This window comes from Xiphophorus maculatus, chromosome 19 (genome assembly GCF_002775205.1).
Source record: "Xiphophorus maculatus strain JP 163 A chromosome 19, X_maculatus-5.0-male, whole genome shotgun sequence".
Lineage (NCBI taxonomy): Eukaryota > Metazoa > Chordata > Actinopteri > Cyprinodontiformes > Poeciliidae > Xiphophorus > Xiphophorus maculatus.
The window spans coordinates 10,736,442-10,762,549 of record NC_036461.1 but is presented as its reverse complement, the minus strand read 5'-3'; the positions used below and the strand labels follow the sequence as shown (position 1 = coordinate 10,762,549).

At 37.9% G+C, this 26,108-nt stretch overlaps 1 protein-coding gene across 2 annotated transcripts; it reads left to right on the top strand.

The window, feature by feature from the left end:
• Positions 1-1,775: 1,775 nt before the first annotated feature.
• On the top strand, positions 1,776-25,129 carry ccdc9b (coiled-coil domain containing 9B). 2 transcript variants are annotated; one of them, XM_023353071.1, is made up of 16 exons: positions 1,776-1,904; positions 2,553-2,652; positions 3,910-4,985; positions 6,844-6,951; positions 8,110-8,214; positions 8,297-8,452; positions 9,608-9,784; positions 13,931-13,993; positions 15,252-15,430; positions 17,222-17,271; positions 17,358-17,408; positions 18,208-18,304; positions 19,811-19,844; positions 19,943-20,510; positions 21,224-21,303; positions 21,644-25,129. In XM_023353071.1, exons 3-16 carry the CDS (start codon positions 4,974-4,976, stop codon positions 21,668-21,670), a joined length of 1,707 nt encoding a protein of 568 aa, XP_023208839.1. In that variant the 5' UTR covers positions 1,776-1,904; positions 2,553-2,652; positions 3,910-4,973; the 3' UTR covers positions 21,671-25,129. The 2 variants fall into 2 exon arrangements, with proteins under 2 accessions (XP_023208839.1, XP_023208838.1); XM_023353070.1 differs by having other exon boundaries at positions 1,778-1,904; positions 21,221-21,303.
• Positions 25,130-26,108: the final 979 nt, after the last annotated feature.

The following is a 26,108-nucleotide window of genomic DNA, read 5'->3' as shown; positions in this document are numbered from 1 at the left end:
AAATACGATTGATAGAAATGGGTGGATTATTTTTACATTAAATGGTGCAGAAAATTATTTTTTGTTTCTGCTAAAGCAACTCAAGGTTATTTTTCTTTAATTGTTCTTCTGAATCACAAATAGCCCTACATTTTATTAATGCACAACACTTAGTAGTAAAAAACTTCTTCTTTATTTCTCAAAATGCCCAAGTAGACCTGTTCATGATTTTGTCGTGCCTAGTCACATTTACGAAACATCATCACTCTTCTCATTGGGACGAACAAAGATGCTAATATTTTTATTCCAGGTTGCGTTATATATTAAGTTGTGCTATTGCGGGGCAATTTCAGGCTGGGTGGTCCGTGACTGTTTGTCAAATACGTTAAGTCAGGGGTCTCAAACTCCAGTCCTCGAGGGCCACTTTCCTACAGTTTTTAGATGTACCACAGGTACAAAACGCTGGAATGAAATGGCTTAATTACCTCCTTCTTGTGTAGATCAGTTCTCCAGAGCCTTGCTAATGACCTAATTATTCTATTCAGCTGTGGTGCAGCAGAGGCACATCTAAAAGTTGCAGGACTGCGGTCCTCAAGGAGTGGAGTTTGAGACCCCAGGGTTAAGTGGTCCTTGGCCTGTAAAAGTTTGAGAAACACTGGTTTAGGAGAACCAGCAGAGGTGCTACAGTTGGGTGACTACATATTGCAATATTTTTATACAACTATGTTTAAATTCTGCTTGAGACAAATATATTCAAGCAATGCTACTTTTACTTGTGTGCAGATTTTCTACCCTTAATTTTACACAAGTCAACTTCTTCCAATCATATTGTCTGAAAGTTTAATACAAATATAGAAGGCCCACATTGTTCCGTGTAGTCTTAAATTGTTCTTATTTTTTATCCCACTTACAGTTAGTGGTACTAATTCACTTAGCTACAAGTGTGCTATCAAATGTACAAAGATCTGGATGATTTATATTTTCTTCCTCTGCGTTTTGTTGAAAGTTTTAATGCCATGATTAATTTTAATCCCCAGTAAAGGTGGCATGAGTAAAAAAATATTGGGAAAGTATTGTTCCACCTAATTTTGAATCTTTTTAATGGAATTTTAAACATGTCGTGAGTATTTGTGAAGTTCAAATGGGCTTTATGCAACTTTAACTTCAAATATGTTTACGCCATATTATGAAATCGGGGTGTGTATTTTAGAATGAGGCCACATAAAACTTATAATTTAGACCAAAAGCATGACTTAAACATATGAAAACATGCATATTTTTATTGCTTTTTAATTCAGTCATTTTCGCCTCAGCAACTGCTGGGTGTTTGTTTTACAAGAATTGTGAAGAAATTACTTATTTCTTTAAAAGAACAATTGGAGCATCTGTTCAATGAAGAAAACTGAAAAATGAATCCATAGATTTAGTGTCTTTCAAAATTATAAAGTTGTTTTTCCTTTATTATATTAGTATCGAACAGTAGAAGTCAGAGGCAGCATAGAAGAGTGGATATCATGTTTAATTCAGTTTTACTTTGTTTAAAATCAGCTTTCATTTGAGTTTCAGAGTTATAGTAACTCCCCTTCCAGCAGTGTTTGAAATGTTTGTGTTCCCATCAGGATCAGATGACTCTGAATCATCTGTAAGGAATTTTTCTATAAACCCAACGTGCAAGGGAAATGCCATACTGTCTATTCTCTTTATTCTGTTAGAATTTTGTCTTACCATATTCGTTTGCTTAGTATCCTGTAAAAGTATTCACAATCCCTTGAACCTTTTGAACATTTTGTCATGCTTTGTTTAATTTGTTTTAGAATCGTATATGACAGATCACAATTGGGAAATACTAGGCAAAAAACTTGAGAAGTGCAATGTGCCATCGCAAAGTTTCTCTCTGAAGATACATGGTTGATCCACATTTTTCTGTAAGTACAAAAAAACAGCTGCTGTTTTTTTCCCCACACCTAAAGATTGAAATATATCCCCCTTTTTTGTCGCAAAATAGTTCAAATCCAGTCAAACTGGATGGAAAGTGTCTTTGAACATCAATTTCTGAGTGAAGTTCAAAGATTTTCAATTGGATTTAGGTATGGAGTTTGAGAGAGAAAATATGTTTTAATTTAAACTATGTCACTGAAGCTCTGGCTTGGTGGTAAACCCAATCTGTCTACAGGAGGGTGGATTTCCACCACAACCACAAACCACACAAAGGTAACAAATACCTCAAACAGGATTAGGGATTCTCTCATATTAAGTTCTGCATATTTCCCCTTCAGTTTTGGCTAGCTTCTTTGTCTTTGTTAAGAAGCTGTTTGCACTGCTCCCACCATATTAAATCCTAACAAAATTCATTAAAATATTTAGATTTCATTTTAAAAACATGTCTTATGTGGCTTGCTCTTTGCTATAAAAAAGAAAACAGAAAGAAACTTCTGTTCTCTCCTTAAAAACAGTTTCTTTGGTCTTTGGTGAACAAAGGTTTTTTTGTTCAGAAGCTTTTTCATAGTTCAGTTCAGGATACAGCAAATATTTTTCCAAATAATTTCCAATATGTTTTTGTGTATATTTTTCAGGTTAGTTGATGGAAAATGATCTGACGCCATCTTGTGGCCAGTAGACAGCAGCATTATAGTTGATCAATGACGTAAGCTTTTTGGCGGTGAAAATGTTGAGGTGAGCAGATATTTTATATCTTATTTACCTGCTGCTTTTGACCAGGTTAGTGGCTCTCCTATAGAAGTAGGTGTGTATATTATGCTTTTATTGTTGTACTTTGTCGATACTGTAAAAGACAATTTACTTGAACGATCATTGAAAAGATTACAAAAGGCTGTGAAGAGATACAAAATGATTAAAGTAAAATTTCTATGCAAGTGACAAGCACTGGAAGCCAGAGTATCCAGAGATAATTCATGCATGCACAGAAAATTAGAACACCTGTTATAATTCATATTTTTAAACCTTGCACTTTCTTGCTGTTTGCTACAAGGCAACACTGGTAAGCATTGACTACTGTGCTTCTCTGCAACTTTTATTATTTCCTTGGAGGTGTTTTTATAGCACTGTCTCATCAATTTTTATTTATTCTGGCTGAAGGAATAAGGTGTTTGTACAAAATTTTATGGGAAACTGACCCATCTCTTTGTGCATTTGCAGAAATGTAGTAATGGCTGGAGGAAAAAGGAAGATCTAGACTGACAAAGAAATACTAGAAAAGTGAAAAGTCTGATAAATTATTGGACCCCAATGAAATGAAATGATGACAAAAAATTCAAATAAAAGAAACAAGATATTAAAAGGAAATTGCATAGAAGCAAACTGTGACAGCTGCAATAGAAAATGTTTTCCATTCGATTAAAAAAAAATATATTATGGCACAAAAAGAACTTTAAAAAAAATATAGGAAAATTATCTAATATCCATGAGAAATCATTCATATTGTCTGCATCCTACCACTATGGAGACAATAAAGAAATGCAGCATGGCAAACCTGCAGCGGAGCGTTATTAAGTTTGTTTGAGATCTGTTAGACACACAATTCTACTTTAAAAACAAAGGTTTTTTGGATAGAAGACTAAATCTCTCCAGTTACAACATGCACATACACTCTCTTAGAAAGACCTGTACTTACACTCTCATACATGTGTACATGCACTGATTTTATCTGAGAAATGCCTTGACTCCAGTGAATTACACCTATTTGTTCTTTAGGGATCTTTAGGCCTTAACATGCTAGAAGATTACAGCTTATGTTTTAATAAATATTCTACATAAACCTCTGAATAACTCTGATATTTGTATGCTAAAATGTTAGCAATGCTTTGCTTCACAGAATTTATTCATGCTTAATATGTCAATTACATGCTGATTTAGAGCCATATCTGTTTGTTTTTGTGATAAACTTCTAATTTTTTTTTTTTTTTTTTACAGAATGGAAGGCTTAACTACAACTCCAAGCACAAACACTAGTAAGGAATTACTTTCCTCTGGATCCCATGTGTTTAGGAAGCCTTTTCACTGTCTGAAACATGCAGTCAGGCACTTAAAGGAGACGCAGCTGCTGAAACCGCATGCGAACAGAAAATGGGCAGCACATGCATCTCATTTACAACGTCTCAGTTTGGATAATAGCATGTCTGGTTGTGAATAACACGAGGAACGATTCCCAGTGAGACCAAAAATGAACATCAAATCAGAACAAGACTGATTTTATTAGTAGAAAAATACCAAACCATTGAAGCTATTTCTTTTCATTCAATAAACGCACAATGATGAACAAAATTAGCACAACAATGGGCCAAATAAATGCTGAAATCATAAAGCTGGAAGATTTTGCGTTTAGGTGTTTGACACCAAACACCAAAGACCAGGTAATCACCAGATTATGTGGTGAATCTTATAATTCAAAAGGTAATCATAAGATTACCTGGTAATCTTTTGATTACCATAAGATATTATGTTACTCCAAATAAAATTGTGAACTGTAACTATAACAAAATTTTTCATTTTCTGTTAGATTCAAAAGTTATTTTGCTATCAGTGAACCTACACCACATTTTTTAAAATATATGTTACAGAACTGGCATGTCAGACCTTTTAAAAAAATAACACATAATCAGCCAGGAGAAGACTGTACGCTAAAAGAAATCTCATGTCTGAAGTGCATCTGTGTGGGCAGAGTCGCAGGATGTAAGCAGCATGCTTTGAGATAAGTGAGGAGGGGAAAGAGCAAGTGTTTATAAAGAGGGGAGAGTGGGAGCGACAGAGCACAGAAGGGGGAGGGTGGGAGATTTGGAGAGTCGGAGAGAGAGGGAGGACAAGCGGGTGGGTGCTGTAAAATCCGTTAACGGGGGAGCTCTGTGCATTTGTTAGACATCTTGGCTGCCTGCCCAAATTGGCTCATTGTAAGCGAGGCATGATCGTAAACGGGAGGCAGCCCTCTCTGCTGCCTCGGCTGCCCCGCTCCCGGACCCAGCCCGGCTCCCACTGTTGACATGGAAAGACCTGTGAGTATCTTCTTTCTGCTTCCCTTCTCTCCTCTCTCTGGTGTTGGGTTTCCCCCGTCTTCCCTGCTCTGCTCTGTCGCAGATTTAGCTCTGGCTACATGCATCTTTTCAGTCCTCTCTCTGGCTCATTCTTTCTCTCCTGCTGCCGCTCCTGTGGGAAGCAGGAACGCTGGGTAGGAGGAAAGCCTTGGCAGCTTTTTCCCTGCAGGCCCCTTCTCCTCCTCTGCTGCCCTCTTGCCTGTGCCGTCCGACCGACAACACCATCTCTGTGTATTCTTTGTGTGTGAACGTTAGCTGTACTGGTGCACTGTTTTCACACTCAGCCCAGCCCAGTGTCTTAACATCCCCAAACAGAGTCTCCTCCTTGCATTGGTTTCGCTGAAGCCTGTGTTCGTCATTGGACTTGCTGAGATTTCACAGTTGGCTCTCTGTTGCACCTATTCTTGGTGGTATGTCCTCATGGTCTGTTGTGTTTGGATACCCTGACAACTGCAGACAGTGAGGTAACCACTTTCCGGGCCTGTCGTCTCTTTCGGCAGAGTGAGTCCAAACTTTACCCATGCTCAGACTCCATCATAGATATGTAGTTAATAGTTCAGTAGGAGCCCTGATCTTCAAAAAACATCTCAGGGAAAAGCCTTTACTTTGCAGGTTAAGCAGCAACAAGGATGCAAATGATGGTGGTCTTTGTGCACTTGTTCGTTGTGAGTCATCTCTTCGTTCTCGTTATATCACATGGAAACAACCTTGACTTTTGTGTTGTCATTGGTGCAACAGTGGAGGATGACTGACTCACTGTAGCGTATCACCTCCTCAAAACCCCTCAGGGCAACTAAAACTGATAGTGGAGAATATAAGACTTCAACATTAGAGATGTTTTGTTACAGGTAAGACTGTTCTGTGTTTCAGGAACTGTAACTGCTTAAGTTCTTCTGACAAAAAGCTATTTGTCTAAAATGATTAGTCTTGCAACTAAGAATAAACAAACGCATAATAAAAAATTGCCAAAGTTTATCCAAATGCCTACAGTTTTTTTCTTTCTCTGCTGTGGCACACATATCAGTTCTCCAAAACTTGACAGATCCTTTATACCTGCAGCATCAAACTTGGAACCTGCAACTGGGCTCCATTTTCTTCAATCTGAACAAACCAGATTGTAGAGGGAATATTAAATTACAGGAGTCCAAAGGACGTCAGATCACTGAGTCACAGATATTTGATGCTGTGCAACAATTGAGCTGCCTCGACTTAACAACAACTATCCAGTTGATATTGGCAGCATTGCTGCAGAGGTAAAGCTGCTGCTCCATGAGTTCACATTTGAGTTTTTAGCCCTGGGCCTCATGTGCTGTGGCAAGGCGTGTCCTGCTGACTTCACCAGGATGTTTAGGATGCTCTGCATATGTGTAACTGAGCTTCCTAATGAATGCTCCATCTGTGGTGGCTGTGAGGTTGTGTTTGTGCTGTGTGCTGTTGCTCAGACACAGATGTCTCTCAATGATAAGCATTTTGGTTCATGCTCTCATAATGAACAACACATATTAAGGTTTCACATGACTGCTTGCAGCCTGAACCTTTCAGTTTTCCATATTTTACATGTAATTTATGATTTCTTTTCTAGAAAATAAACTCAAAAATTTAAAAAAACAAACAAAGATTAAATCATTCTTTTCTTCTTTTTGTTCAATGCCAGCTATTTCTGTTTATAAATGTGATTTTTTTCATGTGTAAAGATGAGGAGTTACTTAGACATACAGCATAAGTTAACAGAAAATTATAGTCTTTCTTATATGACTATCAAAGCTACAGTTAAAATCTGAAACCTTCAATTGATTAATGTCTCAATGTGTCTAACCAGACCACCAGCAACATGATGCCCAAAAGGGATCAGGAAAGAGATCTGGAGCTGGACAAGAAGATTGAGGCTCTCCGCAGGAAGAACGAAGCGCTCATGAAGAGGTACAAGGTGAGGAAGAGCCGCTCGCTGCTTTATGTCAGAATTGGAGCATCCAGCTGAATTTCTAGTCTTTCTTTAAATAAAATAATGCATACTATTATTTTTATACAACTTTTCCTGTCAATAGGTTTCACAAGATTGTTTTATTTATTTACATGATCGAAATTAAAAAAATGTCTTAACTTATGCTCATAAAGTGAAGCTTTATGGAGTAATGCATCTAGTTAAAAAAGGAAATCAAAAGAACTGCTGTAGCTTGAAAACCCCCAATGGAGGCATTTCAAAGCACCTATTGCAAATCAAGTTGACCTTCAATTTCTTACTATGGAACAAGACAGCTTACTACAAACATTGTCAAATAAAAAATGCAGTACCAGGAAGGTTTAATAATGTCATTCTGTAATTTCTGCTCCTGTTCTGACCAGCATTGTAATTCTAAGTAGCACTGATGTGTGTCAACACATTCTTTGCAACACATGTGTGAATTTGTTACAAATGGTAGGATGCAGACATTATGTTGCAAAGAATTGCCTACTTGATAAAGCCTAAACATGTAGTCTGTGCAATATGAGTTGTACCACTCTTGATTTCTAAGAACCTCCTCGAAAAATGAGATGGTACATGTCAGGGGGTTATCCTTGACACAAATAAATTTTAGTGTATCAGAGAGTTCTTGACTCAAAGCCCAGATTATGATCTCATCGCAATCCTGTGGGGTGACTTGAAACAGGTTTTACATTCAAGAAACTCCTGAAACATCTCACAGCTGAAAGTGAGAGGTATGAAAAACTTCATTAGTGATGGAGGTTGTTGGATGACTACAAGAGTCCCACTGAAGTCATTTCAGCAAAAAGAAATAACATTAGCTTCTTAGGAATGAGGTGTCCCAGCCTTTTCCTTTTAGGACAAACATTTTTGTTGATAGCTTTTTGCTTATTGAGTAAAGCAAGGACTATATTTTTTATATTTTTTAGTGGATTTAAAACACTTTCTTATTCAGCAATAAGTTAAAAGCAGATTAAGCTTATGTAAACATTTTAAACACTAATAACTTAAATGAGTATTTCTCAAAAAATGAGACAATGAGAATGTGTTATTAAGCTTCATGCTCTCAATGTTTAAAGATTTTATATCTCTTAAATATGACTGTATCTTTTTCTCTTTAAGGAGGTGGAAGAGGACAGGAGAAAGGCAGAAGAGGAAGGAATGGCGCTGCAGAGCCGAAAAGGAAAAGCTGATGACCTCACCATCACAATCAGCAAGTCCATGGATGTGTGTATCCTGCAGAGCTCTTACTTCAGAGTATGCTGTTAAAAAACAACTTCATGAGCTGCTCATTTTTGTCTGGGGGCAGGAGAGTCGCGTGGTGGTAACAAAGCCTTTTGGGAGTGGGTCTCCAACTGGAACAGGACAGCAGGAGGGTGGGGCTGACAGGGTGGGAGAAGGGTCCACTCAGGGGACTGGGCGAGGCTCCAGGAAGCAGCTGACGGTCACAATGGCTGGAAAAAAGGTAAAGTCACTTTAGTACATGTATATGGAAGCTTGGAGGAATATTTAGAAATAGCTTAGAGTAAATGACTACTGACAGAAGCACTTTATTTTATTTTGTAATTAATATTAATAATAATGTTAAATGGAACCTCAATACTTTCTTCAGTCCATAACTTTCTTAAAAGGATTCTATCCTCTACAATAAAAAAAATTGACTATTTATTTTGAATAATTTCGCCTTCATTATGTACATAGATCTAGTTTAGTTACTTTTCACCTTGTAACCTGATGATTATGCATTTGAAGTATCAGCAATGCAGTTTGATGATATGAGAGAGGCATTGATCACCTGATAGCAAAACAATATAAAAGGAATATCAATTCTGAAAAAGATAATTGATGTAAACAACGTATATCCTCATCAATAACCAATGAAAAAAATGTCAAAGTCATCCTATAACGCAGATTGAGGAACTTTGGAGGAAACTAATAAGGATGAAGGCAAAGGAAGCCTTCCAACCTAAAAGACTTGAATGTTGTCATGAAATATAAATTGTGAAAAATAACTGAAAACATCCAAACTACATTGTTTGATTATGCAGTATTTTTAGAGACATTTGTCTAATTTATTTTCTTTAAAAAACTTATTGGTTCAATTGAAAAAAAATTATCTACAAATATTTTAATTTTTAGGTTTTAAAACAGAAAAGAATTATTACATTTCACAGCAATGATAAGAAAACACTCTTTGTTGTGTAAAGCCAGGTCAGTTGAGTTATTTTCCTGTGTAGAAAAAAAGGAAAATAGTTGTAGGTTACTACAACTGATACTTCTGGTTAAGCATCTGTGTCATCTACTAAAAATTATGGCTGAGAAGGCAAATGTAAAATTTAAATGTTATTTTTCCATATTTCAACTGAAAGATCTGCATCTGATTAACTGGAGTCAAGCAGAGTCTGACTTCATGGCGCCAGAAATACCATAGTCTGCCAAATACTGCATCCAAGCAATGTTTTCACTAACAATATAGATTATGTGATACACTGTGTAGCTCTACTAGAAACAGCTTTTATAGACACAATTTGCATTTGGTTCTTTGTTTTGCAAGTCAGACTCTATGTTACTGCAAAGCACATTAGATGTGATACTCTGACATTAGTAAGTGTCTCCTCAGGGTAAAAGGGTGGTGAGTGAAAGGCCAGAGAAGCAACTGGGCCCCACAGATGTCAAGAGCCCCTTGGATGAAGGACAGACGAGGCAAGTGGAGTCAGCTGGGAGAGGAAAGCAGCTGTGTAAGATGACTAAGCGGGAATCATCATCATCATCATCAGCAGCAGCAGTAGCAGCAAAGGTCTGATTCAGACACACTGAACTCATCCGTCTGCCTTCTTTCGCACTTCTCCTCTTTGTTTATTTTCTCCTGCTGCACCCATGTGTTTTACATAGATGTCAGACATGTCTGCCCGCCCGTCCCCTCTAGTGACTGAGCACAATGAGGAGCAGACAGGAGGTGGGCTGAGGCTGTGACTTACTGCTGTGGGATTAGGAAAGAGGGAGCCTGCTGATGGAGCTGTTGCTCTGTAAAAACCCAGCTGCCTAATATAAACTCTGGTCTAAATATATTTTAAAACACTGAACACTTGTCGTTTAAGCTAATTTTGGTTTGGAATTCTGAGAACCTTTTTTTCCCTTCCAGATATGCTCTCTTGTTGATTGTTGTTTAATATTTCCTTGTAACTTTTGAATTTTTGAAATGCCGTTATATTGTTCTATATTCAGATTTTACAGAATTTGAAGAAACTCCTTTCTTATTTTGGACTTTTGAAAACAGATGTTTGCACATATTACAAAACACTCGTTTCCTGCTGCCTGACAGTAAATCAGATTAAACTTTTCATATTTTAAGTCAGTTAGGATAACTTAAATAATTTCTCTTTGCTAAATGCCACAGTAACTAGAGTTGTATTGAGAGATTACTTTTTGCTTTCTTCAGGGTCAAAAGTTTATTAATAACATTTACGTTGTTGTCCTGAAGTCATGTGTTACTAATTCTTTGGGATGCTAAAGGTTACTGTCCCTAAAACCCATTTATGCCCAAACTTTACCTTTCTAGCTGCTGTGTTGACATATTGCTTCAGTGTTTCCATGTAGTCTTGCATCTTTGCCCCTTTTCCTTTTAAATGTAAGTATGGTTATCGTAAACACTTCAATTTTAGTTTAATCAGAGCAAAGGAGGTCTTCGTTCCAGAATGCATTTCAAAATTGTAATCTGGATTTTTATGTTTCTTTTCTGTAATGGCTTCTTCCATACTGAGTGGTTGTTCCAGCCCATGTCAGTACAAGATCTGTTAATACTGTCTCACTCTCAGGAGCTTCAGCCAGCAGCTTTGCAAGGTCTTTTGCTGTTCTAGTAATGATTGGCATAATTCACACTTAAACACAGTAATCTCTAAAACCACCTCCACCCTGATTAGCATAATGACTGCACAATCCCATGGTGATTACAGTATCATATAACTTTGAACATGTAGCCAAGGAAGAAAGATTTCCTGATATCGTGAAGGACTTTCCATGGTGTCACACTAGCAGGTGGCATGCTCGAGGTGTGCTAAAAAACTACACCCACAGATGTGGCTCCGATTAATTAAGATTGTCTTTATTAACCTAATGGATAGTAATCTTAGGGTATGTAAACTTCTGAGTTTGAGAATGAGATTCTGTCTCTCATTATTCTTGCACTTACATACGCTTTTTAAGTGTATGTAAATTCAGTTTCAGTTTTTTTTATGTAGCTCCAGTTCATGCTGAAGTGTGCTTGTGATCCCATGCTTAACCCAGATATTACCCTGCGCACATGAGGTACCCCCGGCTGGGCTTTGAAATGCCACCTTTCGCTGAACTCGGTCCCCCCGGGTATGCGGAAACTCTGGAGCAGCTGCTGTGTCTCAGTTTGAAACACACACTCACACTTAAAGGCTCTCAAACAAGCTGCTCAAGTCAATAAGCTGCAGAGCATGCAGCTGATGCCTCACGACTGAACACATATAGTGGGGGTCTGTGGATATAAAAGCAAAGCTAATGGGAGTTTCTAAATTTGTACATGACTCGCTGGTTACCTGATGCAGAGTGCTGCTATCCGATCATTCTGAGTTAATGTGGTCTAAAAGCCACGGAATGAAATCAGTGTTTTGTTGCCTTTATTCCAGGCCCACTAAGTCTGTCTCCCTTATTTATCATGCGTGCTGAATCAGCACTTGAGCAGTAGCCAAAACCCCAGCTTTCTGGCAGCTCCACAGTCCCTGATTTCACATGGACAATGTTTACAATCCTTTTTCCATATTTTTCTGGACTTTCAGAAAAGTGGCCAAGAGATCCAGTAATTTTGGAGAAACTGCAGTGATCTAAAACTTAGGGAAAATCTGTTGATGGGACAACTAGTAGTAGCGCACACTACAAAGGTGGTTGAAAGTAAGACGAGAAGAAAGCTGTTGTTAAATAATACCACAAGAAGTCCGGCTGGTTTTTGCCTAAAACCTTTTAGAGCAGGGGTGTCAAACTCCAGTCCTCAAGGGCCACTGTCCTGCAGTTTTTAGATGTGCCACAGGTACAAAACACTGGAATGAAATGGCTTAATTACCTCCTCCTTGTGTAAATAAGTTCTCCAGAGCCTTGCTAATGACCTAATTATTCTATTCAGGTGTGGGGCAGCAGAGGCACATCTAAAAGTTGCCTTTTAGACAGTCAAACTCCAGTCCCTCCAGGACTCCTGTCCTGTCAAACTCCAGGACTGGAGTTTGACACTTGTTTTCTAGAGCAACAGCAATTGCCATATTCCAGGAGTGGAAGAAATCTAACACTTCACATGGCTCTGAAAATAAAGAAAAAGCAAAGCTTGATGGTGACAGCAGCGTAATAGCAGGATGCTTCTCTTCAGCAGGGACAGCAAGCTGCTCAGAGTTGATTACTGCTAAATGGACAACATAGGACAGGGATATCAGAAGAAAATCTGTTTGAGGCATCATCACATACGAAGACAAATCCATTCATTATGTCGATAAAATAACACTCAAATAAACACAATATAAAATATAGAGTTCAGGAATAATTGCTCCAAAAATTGAATACAGTCGAGCCACAAATAAAGTCAGTCCAGTGAGACGTGGACCGCACTTAGGACACCCCTAATTTAGTCCCTTTGGAGTTAAGGTTGGAAGGTGTAAAACCAAAATGGCGTCACATTGTTTGAGGAACTTTGAGGTCACTGCCCGGCAGCTGGAAGTGTGACTTGTTCAGTATTACAAAATGGCGATGGAGAAATATCTAGAATGATCATCATTAAAGTGCACTGTAACAGGATAATCTTGATCATTTCTAGAAATTGTGTCTTTATGGCCACTGATCCTTCATCGAGGTTTCCTTAGTTTTCTCAATGTATGGAAGTTCACAAGAGCAATGAATTAGAAATATCACAATAAAAGGGGCAAAAAAAGATTTTAGTAGAAAAACTCATGATATGTTTCCAATTGATACAGCTCAACCCAACCATTAAAATCTCATGGGTGATTCAGATTATATGCCTCACAGCCTCTTTGAGAAAAGAAACAGACTGAGGGCATGTGAAGAGTGGGAAAGAAACAAAAGGGGGGTGAGGAGGGGAGAGGGGCTCTTACCAACCGTCTGTCTGCTTCCAGTCTCCGTTTTTCTCCACGGAAGCTTTAAGTGATCTGCGCTCCTCTGTCACGATTGTTTCTCCATTCCCAGCACTTAGAAAGGCCCAATTTGATCTAATTAACATTCAACTGCCCTCTCACTCTAAAAAGGCTCATTATGCTGTCAAAGAGACGGACCCCTGGCAGGTTTCCGGGAAATAGCCGGCGAGAAACAGGAGAATGTGGGGTAACAGGGAAGAAGAAGAAGAAAAACACAGGTCATCCAATCTGTTGAAATGTTTAATAGTATGTCTTTGCAGTTATTGCATGTGAATAAGTTTAACTATAAACCAAGTACTTTGTCAGATATTCAGAAATATACAAACTCTTAGGGCACAACTTGACTCAGTGTTGACACCCCAGACTGTTTACTGCAAGTCTTCCCCTTCTCTCTGTCCATGTCCACTAGAGCTAAAAAACTTATAAAAAAAGAAATATACAAATTATTTTTCTGTAGTGATATGCAATTAATTTTTTTATTTACTAAAGGTCAGGCAGGTTCTAATACCATCTCCCTACAAACTGCATCTTTCTGTGAGGACTCTTTTGCAGAGCAGGTATTTTCAGTCTTGATTCATTCGGTTGTTGCATTTGGAAACCACTGGAGGGCAGTGTGGGACTCTTAATCAGGATGAGTCACTGACCTACCTGGGTTTTATTTAGCTTTCTGGGGCAGCAGCAGAAACATGGCTCTTTGCAACAATGTTAAACTGCCTGACAACAAATTGCTGTGTCATCCTGCGGTTGTTCCGCTTACATTTTACCTTCCTGTCTCTGCTCACTGCCAGGAGGAGATTAAACAGGGGCCGATGAACGCCGAGGAGCAACACAAGGATACAGAGCAACTGCAGGTAAACTAATGACAGGACAGACTCAAACAGCACCCTCTCAGATTTGAGGAAAGCCATGAGAGAGTGCAAGTACACAGAAATGCAAATACACATTTGCACACTACCCTCATCTGAGCTACAACACGCCTGCTGTCTTTTTTTTCCTGCGTTTTCTAACCCATCGTCATGCATCCCACTGGCAAATCAGGAGCTGGATAATACAGGCTGGGGAGGCAGACTGAATACCATATGGTTGGTTACATTATCTTGAAAATGTTTTCATACCACTTTAGTTCTTTAACTTTTAGGACTTTATGTGATAGAACAACACAAACTAGCTGAAACCCAGTAACTGAAATAGAAGGAAAAAGTCCCATAAATATTACATTTTCAATACAAAAAGTATAACCACACTGTAAACCTGCCAATAATTAAATATCCAAGCAGTCAAAATGACAAATGACCCTCTGAGACTCTGGAGGAGCTGTAGCGATGTCAGCCTGTTGATATGGCAACTATTTATTGCGTAGTCTTCCAACCAGGCTTTCATGGAAGAGCATCAAGGATCAAGCACTGGTCTCAGTTCCTGAAAATGTACTTGGGAGGCCCTACAGAACAGAGAGAATTAGATTTAATTAACGGCTGGTGGCAGTCGGAGTAGACCTGTCTGAACATGAGAGAATGACCTCCCACGTGGCCACTGCTTCTCTGAGGGCCGCAGATAAGAGAGGTGCAGAAACAATGGTAAACACAAGGATGAGCCTAGACAACATGTTTACTCTGCTGCAATTGGTCCAAACCGGGGCGGAAAATGTCGACAATGCTTACCAGCACTTGTTGTGTCTCTTTTGTTCACAGTTTTTTTGGTTTCATATTTCTTTGCAATGCACATTTTTCCCTTAACTTTTCCATATATTTCTCTGCAGAGTGCCATTTATTGTCCTGGTTTGCTCCAAGGCTTTATAACTTCACTGCACAACCTGTGTCTCCTTTGATGTATTAAAGTGCCTGCATCTGATCTACATTTAGCATGCAGTCGCCCCTGGAGGAAGGAGACCTGATTTTATTAGGTCTATGCTACCCATTTCTTGATTACTTTCCCTCTGTGTTCAGAATAAGACCATAGGAGCCTTCAAATTAAAGAAAAATGCATAAATATACTGAAAATTAAGATTCTTTGCTTTTTCAACTTCACATTTTCTTGTTGCTGCTTCAATAAAATGTTTTTTGGGGGTTTTTTTTGCGTTAAAATACATTGACGTGTTTTGTGTCCAAGTAGGAGCCTGAGAGCCCTCAGCCCAGCACAGATCTCAACATCCCAACATCAAGGGAGGAGCAGGAGGAGTATCTACGGTGGAAGAAGGAACGTGAGCAGATTGACAGGGAGAGAGTGGCGCGCCACAAAAATGCAAAGGGGCAGTGGAGACGTGCATGGGACATGGACAAAACCGAAAACATGTAAGAGCCCGTAAGACCTGCTTATTTCTTGCTGAACCCTTTTAGCATGTTAAATAGGGTGGGTCTTCTAACATCGTGGTTTATCAATGTCCTTTGCTGATAGAGGCAACAACTATTTTTGTTATGAAAAATGTTGAACATTTTATCAGTATTGTTGTTGTTGTTGTAGCAAATGGAAGTTTACCTCCCCCTATTAAACACGGATGTTTATTTCAAACATAATGACCAAGTTTTACGAAAGCTCCAAATGCAACATCGAAAAGATTACCCTCATCCTGCTTTCTTCATATCTTGAAGACCACATTTCTTCCAGAAATGTTTCCCTTTTGCTGTGTTTAAAAATCTAACCTTAATTGTAATGTATGAATTCAACAAGGAAAAGTCATATTAAGTTATATATATATATATATATATATATATATATATATATATATATATATATATATATATATATATATACATCTTTTTTTTTTGTATGGGGGGACAAACAGCAATTCATGCACACACTTATACATTAGAGCAGCTTAGAGAGATCAATTGACCTGGCAGTCATGTTTTTGGACCAAGGGAGGAAGTCTGTCTACCAAGGAGAACATGCAAACCCAGGACCTTCTTGTTCCAATGAGTGCTACCAACTGCGCAATGTAGCCCCTACTTTAAATGATGTGTACCACAAATATTGGCAAACGTTATTTGACAATAACCTTTTTCAACAGGGCTGCCCTCACATGATTCTTAAATCACTCCATTTTGGGCGCTCTCTCTTGTTTATCCCAACATATTTTCTAACAAATCAAATTAATGCAACTAAAAATCTGTCACAAGGCAGGAAGCATGGCTTCAGTGTTGGACCTTTTATAAAACCTGCAGATTCATCTATTTCCACAGAAAACACCAAAGCAGCATCAACCTGGTGTTTAGAATTAGGCTCATAATATCACGGAACATGGAAATGCCACCTTATCTTGAATAATTATTTCACTTTTTGCGTCAGTGTGTGTCCTCTCTCACAGATTGAAGACTAAGTGATCACAGTAATTTAACATGCAACCTCTAATGTCAGCAGCAAGTTTTTAGTTAAATTTTGCTCCAAGAAAGAAAAATATATTCCTGTAACTTGATTTTTTTCATTACTGTTGAAATTGATATTAGATACCCCCATACATGAGAAAGACACAGCATGTTTGTTGCTTTTAAATCACTACTTGGTAAAAGACTAAAACCTCTTTCAGACCAGATGGGAGGAAAAAAACAAATGGCAGCATTCTTAATTTTATTAGATTATTCAGCAAAATCGTCCATTACAAAAGCTATTTGAAGTGCATGCTTCAAAAAAGCCTAATTACTTGGTGAAATCAACCAGACTGAGCCTAAATGACTGGAAGCAGAAATGCAGCCCTTCATTTTGAAATGTTTTGTTGAATTTCAAACAAGTCGAGGTGTAGTGCAGAGAGCAAATTACTGGTGCTGTTTAAGGAAGCATCAAATTGTAAAGAGACAAGGGAGGACCTGCTATTTTTAGCCGAGGATAAGCGTCGGAATAGTTTGCCTTATTTGGCAAAGCTTAAACAAGGCCCCCGGACAAGAACACAGGCGGAAATGTGCTTTTTATCTGACGGTTTACGTTGTTTCAGTGGTTGCAAACCGTTTGGATGTGACTCTTGGTATAAAATCTTTAATGGGTTATCTAAAATGTTACAATTTAGTCCTATAATTCTGCGACTGATTAAAATATCAAAGAACTAAGATGGACTAATTTTCCCTCTATTTAAATTATGCCTTTCCCTCTAGGTTTTCAGACAAATCTCTTTCTGATAGAGACTGGGCAGCTTCGGCTAGAGGTAATAAGACGATTTCTGTAAAAATAAGTGGATGAAAAGCTTTCACATAACAACACTATAATAAAAAGATACGTTTTTGTTTTTAGTAGTTCCAGGAGGACGGAATGCCAGAAGAGGTTCGAAGGCGGGTTCGAAAGGTATTTAACAGTTCATTGCTTCGGAATGTTCCTGAAGTATTCATACCCCTTGGTCGCTTTCAGAGGTCATGCAACAACTACAGACTTTTAATGTATTTTATTAAAATATTAGCAATAAATCAACATGAAGTGGAAGGAAAATTATACATGGTTTTCATCAAATCTAAAAAATATACAGCTGGCAAGATTGTGCACCACGGGGATAGTTTTCTTCAGCAACCATAGGGAAATTGACCAGAGTTGATGGTAATATGGATGAAGCTAAAAATAGGCCAAACCTGGAAGAAGACCTGTTTGAGACATCAAAGGATTCAAGTCTTGCTCAGAGATTCAGTGACCCTAAACCTACAGCCAGAGCTACAATAGCGCAGTTTAGATCGAAGCTTATTCATGCATTTAATTGGCCTAGACTTACACTTAATTAAGATCTTTTGACAAGACTTAAAAATTCATTTCTGAAAATAAAAGGTGCAGTATTCAGTGCAAAGCTGGTAAACCTCCCCCCCAGAAAACAAACAAACTTGCAGTTGCAGCAAAAGGTCGCCGGACAAAGTATCAACTCTGGGTGGCAAAACTTTTCAGATTTATTGTGAATTATTAAGACTGAGAGCATTTTGTCATGTTTTGTTCCCACTTCACAGTAAGTTAATACTTTGTGATCCTAATAAAATGAGGTTTATGGTTGAACTGTGAGAACATATTAAAAGGTTTAAGGGGTATGAATATCTCTGCAAAGTCCTGTATCTATGCCAAGAAATGATGAATAAAAATTTACCTTTTCTGTACTCTTCTATTTTAGGTCACGAAAAGCGAGGCAAAGACAAGGCAGCTAAAAACGTGCTCGTGATGAGCAGTAAAGCAAAAGGCAAAGATCGATTAACTGGGAGGGCCAGGAGGTCAGTGACAAACAGAACATATAATCTGCATCGGGATTTCTCCAACTGCGCCATCAGTTAATTGTCCTGAGAGGAATAACTATGTCTAATGAAATGTGTAAATAGGATGTGGGAAGGCCATTTTGTTTCCCTGAACTGTGCCCTTGTGTACAAATTTCGCTGAATGTCATGAGACTTCATTTAGATTTTGCGGCAGCTGATTAAATAACCCGAAAGGCCTTGTTTGCATCTGCTGCAGTCAGCTGGTCTCCTCCAGCTTTTAAAACAAATGGGGTGTACGAGCACTGGGGAAAGAGCTTGTTTTACTTAAAATTCAAACCCAAGCGGAACTGGGCATGAAGGGAAGCAATGCACACCTCATACTTTGAATCTTAAATTATAAAACACCTTACATTTTTTTAATCTTCATTCCATATAAAGCAAATATAGTGCAGGGACAGATTAACACACGGAGGTGTGTCCTGAGAGGTTCCAGCTGTGCTACTGACACAGTTTGCAACACATTTCTGATTGCTGCTCCCTCTTTCCGAGTCGGAAATGGAAGTACAGATTGCTCCCTGCAGTCTCATCATCGCCACTAACGGATAATGGAGCATTTGGCCGAGAATCAAATTACAAAGCACTTTGAATAAACACATTTTAGATATTACAAGCTTAGCTTCTTTCAGGAAAACAATTCAATTAATCAACAAAAGTTTATACAGCTAAGCTCTCACCTAGGTTTAAAGACAGACAAATTCTTCACTTGTAATTTCAGAGTAGGAATGTGTGTGCTGCCAACAACAGCAGATTCAGTTTTAAAACTGCTGAAATTGTTCTTTATGTCAATACTATGGCTTAAAATCCTTTTAATGAGACGTAAAGTTTGCTACGACTATTTGGAAGATAAAATAATGCAACATTCCCTCAGGTGTTGCTGTGCTCTGCTTGTCAGATGGCTTAAAGAAAATCCTCTACAGCTGCGTGAGGAGCCTGTGAGAGTGATGGGAAGTGGCAGGATTCGCTGATCATGGAGAAGTGTGACAAGGGTTTCATAACTCTTCAAAAATCTTTAATAACTCCATAAAAAGTGCCTAGAGTTATTTACTTTTTGGGAGGAAAAAAAAGTTGCTAAAGGGTATGAAAAGTAGCAATATTTAACAACAGATTTGCTAAGTTGGCCACCTGTAGCATACTGGTTTCTATAAACTGTATCATCTGTGGATATGAAATTCAGAGAAGGTGCCAGATGTTCAATTGACAAGCAGAATTTAAATCTGGAATATGATGGGCATTGCATTTGTAAACATACTGAAATTGTGATGTTAGTTCTGAATCAAGTTACATACAGTTCTAATCTAATGATCAGATTGATATTTTGGACCTTGAGCCAAAATCTAAGAAAAAATAAATGTTTGCAAACTCAGAAATTTCTCCCTATATGTCTGCTTTTAGATATTTTCAGGTAATAAAGCAGTCTTTGCATTTCAGCTAAAAACAATTCTGAAATACATTCATGTTTTTCAGATGGCAGGATAATGACGATGGAGAGAATACACAGGTAAGAAATGAAATTTAACAGAGAACAAACATAAGCTGCACAGATTGCAAAGAAAATAGCCAATAAATGTTCTTTGTTATTTTTATTTCGTTTTCCAGACTACTGAAACAACACTGGAGGAATTCCTTGAAGAACTCGATGCTCTAACAGATGCTAACGAAGGGAATCTGAAAGATCAAGACTCAAAAGCAAAGCCAGATCCCTTAAGTGCACCTGAAGATTCTGATAGCTTGAAAGAGGATAAAGTTACTCAGAGGAAAGCGGCAACCTCATCCCCTCGAGGACTAGAGAAGAAAGTACGTTTCTCAGAGGAACTCATCCAGAGGGTTCCCGCTAAGCAAACTACAACCTCTTTACATTCTGCAGCTCCGGAATCTAAAGGCTCTCTGAAAGCCTCCTCACCAAATCACAGTGAGGTGCAGAGGCCACAGCTGGCTTGTGCAAGTGCAGAGCAGGATGGTAGTAGTTCCCAGGATAAAGGAGGGGGTCTTCCTTCTCCTTCTGTTGCCCAGCAGCAAGCATCTAAAACTGAAAATGTTAAAAAAGACACCAGCAGCCCTGAAGTTTCCAGCGTTACTTCTGTTGAAAAAACCAGCACCTCTCCACATGAGAGCCCTGTCCAGCCTGTAGAGGAGTCCAAGTGCAACAGCAGCAGTATGAACACAGGTAACCGCTTTGATGGCAGATCGCATAAATGTTCTAGACCTTAAACCCTTGGAGAAAAAAAAAAAAATCTTTTTTTTTTTTTTTACAAATCAAACCCCAGAAATTCCAGTCTGTTTTCAGCCATATTTTCTCTGATATCTTTACATAAAATTTTGTGCAACTAACCGGCGTCAGAAGTCATAAACAGATTTCACATGTTAGTATTCAATGTGAAATTAGTAAACTCAAACAATTTACTACTTGCCACGTTTTAAGCATCTCAAGCTGCCTGAAAATAGAACGAATATACCAAACCTACCAACACATTTCCAAGAGGACAACACTAACCATATGTTGGAGCTACAATGGAATGGTTTCAAATCAAATTACTTATAGTCACCTCTTAGAATGGCCCAGTCAAAGTCCAGTGTGGGACAAGGATTAAAATTTGCTGTTCATAGAAACTCTCAATCCAGTCTGACTGAGAGTGCATGTATTTTACAAAAAAAAAAAAAAAAAACGGCAAAGAGATTTGCAAAGCTGCTGGAGACTTACAGCTGTGGTTGCAATGACAGATGGATCCAGACAGCGGTACCTGGGGGTTGCTAAATACAAATAAACACCTCTCTGATGTGTATGCTACAATTATGTGCTACTTTGAATTGGTGTATCACATGAAACCCAAAGCACCCTTTGAAGAGTGAATATTCACTTTTTTTTTTCTGTCACAGAAGAACTGAAAGACTCTACTCTGTCTGTCCTGAGAATAGATTCAGGAGAGTCACACCCAGCACACTCCACCAGCAATGACAAGGTCAGTACCAGGGACAGGAAGAAGGATGGGAGGATGTAATAGATGTGTAAATGGACTGATGGGAGGATGGAGGTATAAATGGATGAGATGTTAGATGGATGAAGAGAGATGTGCAATATATCCGCACTGCAGCTTTGATCCCAGTATAGTCACCACCCCTGAGGGCCTGGTGGAGTGCAGATAATACCTCTTCATCTCATCATCCACTCGGACATGCACAAAAACCTCCCACTCTTATCATTCACGTAGAGAAGTGGTGCATTTGAGTTACATAAATTGTGAACTTAGGAAAAAAAATGGATTTAGTCATTAATTTTTTGCATGTTTTCTCTTTTTGCAGGCGAGAGAGCATGGGAAGGTTGTTTGACATTTTTGGAGCATCAGTCCTGAAACCAAATCGCTGCGTTTGGATGCTTTTTGCTTCAGTGGCCTCCAAGCTAAAAACCAACCTTTCATTTTGCAGCGGCGAGACCCTACTACTGAATCTAATTTCTGACACCAGTTTAGGAAGTGTTATTGAGCATTTCAAATATTTTTACATCTAAGCACTTTATGAGTATACAGGACTGTTTACTGAGACATTCTTCAGTATGTTAGTAAGCTGCTTGAGTGCAATATCTTTGAATGTTTACATTTGTATGTAGAGTTAAAGGTACATATCTGGTGGTTAGCTAGTCAGTTCAACTTAGCTAGTTTTTGACAGTAAATTAAGCCACAATTAAATAATAGTGCCTGATTTAGCCTTAGGAATTATTTTGACTAAAATATTATTTAACTTCAGACACAAAACAGTCTTAATTTCTACGTTCAATAAATACTAGGATGTTATTTGTTGGCTCCTTTCAGAACAAAACCTACAACTTTGTGCATCTGCAAAGTGATCTGGTTTTACAGTTTTCTGACAAGAATGTTTTACCAAGAAAACTTGAAAACGGGACTTTCTGGTTATCTAAAATGGTTTATTTTGTTCTAGCTTGAGATTTCTAGCCTAGGGCAATTGTAAAAAACAAAAACAAAAAAACAGGATTACCAAACTCTGACTCTCCCAACATGGCAGCTTTATAGGAACAGTTATGTTCTTGAAATGAGGTCCTAGTAAAAGGTTGTAAGCAGTTAATGTTAGGCTACCAAACATGGCACTAAGCATCTTCGTTTGGCATAAATCTAGATGAGGTAGACCAGGAGACCAAAGGTAACAGCTAGTTCAAGAGGAAGCCAGTAGAGGCTATAAATAAAGGCTTTTTGGAAGTTGCCCAGGGCAGGATTTACAAAATAACAGTGATTTATCTGTCGCCCCATGTTCACTGTTGAGAAAAAGAAGAGTATTTTATGCGACTAAAGCAAAGCATTTTTTCCACACCCAAAATTTTACTGATTTTAATGAGTGACGAACCCCACAGCCTACTTTATGTTTAAGTGGCAATGTCAGAACTACTGTATATGTCAATGAACATTTGAACTTACATATTTTTTGCATTGGGTGTTTTGTTTTATTTTATTTTATTCTTTTTCATAAAGAAGCCAAGCAATTATTTTTTATTAGAAATTGAAGTAGGAAATGGATGAATTTGTAAAGTAACTGAGAGAAGCTGTCTGATATAAAAGTGATGGAGTGTATAAATCAATTTAATAGCATGCACAGATTTGGAATCTCCCTTCACTCCCATCTCTGTGTGTAGCTGGAAAGTGAGTGATGTCGGAGTGTGGAGGAAAATCAAGACAAAACATTGCTAAAACTAAATGATGATGCAGAATGTATAATACAGGCTCATTCAGTTTCATTAGACTGGACAGAACATTTTGATTCTGCGTTTCATTTTTCTTCTTGACATCTTTTGGTCTGGGTCAGTGTCTAAAGCTCCGGGAGCCTACTGCTTCCAGGGTTGAAGACCTCAGCTGACATGTAGCCATGTCCATTTTCATAGCCAGTAAGGAAAAGGAAACATATTATCGTTTTCTTCACCTTGTTTAAAGTCAGAAAGAATGAGGAGAATGAAATGCAAACCAAACAGTAGATAAGACTCTGAGGGTGGAGCTGCTTTCCCATTCAAGATCTCACACATATGCTCTGTCTGGCTTGAATTGCTATGGAATAAAATAATTCAATTACTGTAGAAGTCCAGAAAACACATTTTCATTGTAATTAGAAGAGAGACATAAAAAGCATGTGCAATGTTAAATTGCTGGTGTTCATTTGTACAATAAGACATCCAAAGCAAACGATCAAAGCTCTGAAATTTGTATCGGCATTAACTGATTATAAGGTTTTGAGACTGGAGTTTTGTACAAATGTTGTCTTTTTGTTTTCAGCCTCTAAGTCCTACTAACCTCCATTTATACTAAATGAAGATGCTAAGATAATTATCTACTGCCAGTAAGATATTAACTGCTGATAACATTTTAAGGGAGTTACACTTTAAAAATATCAAAGAGTCCCTTTAAATGCATGTTTTAGTCTTGGTGTAATAAAACTGAGGCATCGTACCGTAAGTGCATTTTTTTTTTTTTTTTTGCTAATTAGTTTTTTCAGCAAAGGGGGATGAAACTGTTTTTGAATGGTTTATTTCAACCTTCTCTCCAACTTTACACCAAATATGGTATTATTACAATAATATTTTCCCTTATAGACTGAAGGATTTGCTACTCTGACAGTGTTGCAGGTATTTCATTAACACTTTGTAAAATATAGGCCTGGTTAACCCATTAGCTATAAACATAGAAAGAAACCCAGGTGTTACACAAGTTTACAAGTCAATCTCAATAATTAAGTGACATTTATAATACAGAATATGCCTGGCCATAATTCTGACCTAAATGAAACTGACTTTGGTCACTAAAACACATTTGTTTTTGATATATTTGATAAAACAGTTTCTTTTAAAAAGTCAGAATCATGATACAATCAGATCAAATAACTTCTGACCCTTTTTCTTGACTTGAGGTCTTGTGTGACAAACTTACTTCAGTCAGAGCACTGCGGTTCTGCAGACGTACCACTTTAATATTGTTCCGCCATTTATTCTGTATTATAACTTTTATGGAAAGCTCACATTTTTCAGAAAGCTGATCTCAATGAAGAAATGACCCAGTTCTTGTGCCTTGTTCTTTGGATTCTTCAGAGACTGAAGGTGTATTTTAAATTCATGGTTTGTATCATAACTATCACATGCAGCTGCAGTTATTTTATTTATTTGCCTTATGTGCAGACATCCGAATGTTCCTTGCGAATCAAAAAAATCGCTGTCTCCCTGTGACCAGCGTGTGCTTTTTTGTTTGTGTTTATTGCCTGTCAGCTGTGTTATTTTTGGTATCACATGATAAGAAGCCTTACAAGAACACTGTCCTCAGAAATGTTTGTGGCTTCCATCAGAGCTGCAGTATAGTAAACAGTTATATAACCCTGAGTGGAGAACACAGTAGACCTGATTTGTGTGAGGCTGGGAGACTATGAACTTTAGATGAAGTTGCATAAAAAAAACTAATAGTCTGAAATCTGTTGTAACAGCAAGATGGATTCAATCCATTCACGAGGACACAACAGGAGGCCTTAATTTTCGTACTGAGAAGATGGTACATTTCTTGCAAAGGAGCATCTGTTTGAAAAACAGGCGACCTTTGATGCCTTTAAAACTCCCTGTGGGATTCATTGTAAAAAGATGTTTAGGGTATACGATCCTAGAGTAGTTGGGTGTTACATGTCCTTGTTAGGTACTTTCAAGGTATTACTTCATAAAGTGACTAATGTAGGAGGTTATTGTTCACCTTGTGTGTGCATCGCTGCCCTCTAACTTTTCACATACAAAAATAAAATGGTTGTATGACTATTTTTAAGTGTATGAGTTGTTGCCACAGCTTTTTGCAGTGTGAATCCATGTGGGACAAACCCTTTAATATTGTTTTGTTGCACTTCACACTGACAGTAGAAGAAGTGTACATCTGATCTAATCTTTTGGTATTTTGCCTCAAATAAGATAAATTTCAGCCTTAATATCACAAAATAAAGTTGCCTTTAATTAGTTCAGCCTTTATGGAGTTTATACACTTTGCACTTTGGGACAGTTATATGTTATCCTTCTGGAAGGTTAACCAAGACTCCAATCTCAAGTTTCTTTATATGCTTTATACATCTATCTTTGGTATTTAAATGAATAATCTGGAACAATAATTACAGTTTTCCCAACGCAATGGTTCATCTCTAGTGTCCAGCTACTTCTTTTACCTTGTGTGATTCATCTGACACACACTGAGACTTTCGCTTTTAACGTCTTAATGACCTTGTTGTTTTAAGTAATTGATTTTATCTGTACAGCACTTTGTTGCAGCTATTGTTTTTAAAGTGCTTCATAAATAAAGTGCTTCATAAAAAAAAAGCCATTGAGGAACTACAGGAAACCATAAGAGACGGCTGCCTCCTAGAGTTTTGTCTTTAACAGCAAATAGTCCAATGAATTACCCACCTAGTAGGATCTTGCTAGACTCCCAGTTACTCCATAAAATCCAGAAAAAGGGATGTTTCTGTTCAATAAGTGCATAAAAATGTCTAACAAATTCAGTGGCTCCTTATTCGTTATTTTTGCCCACATCTAGATCAAAAATCCTAAATAGTAAATATTACAGATAACACATATAATTCTATATTTTGTGAGCAATAGAGATAATTAATGAAGCGTGTTTTTATTGTGGTTAAAAAAAACATCTAAAGTGTTGTGGAGAAAATTGGCTGGTAAAATAGAAAATGCAAGGCCTCAGTTTGCACAGTGATCCCTTCATACTGGATGCGATTAATTCACTTTGCTGCATTTGAA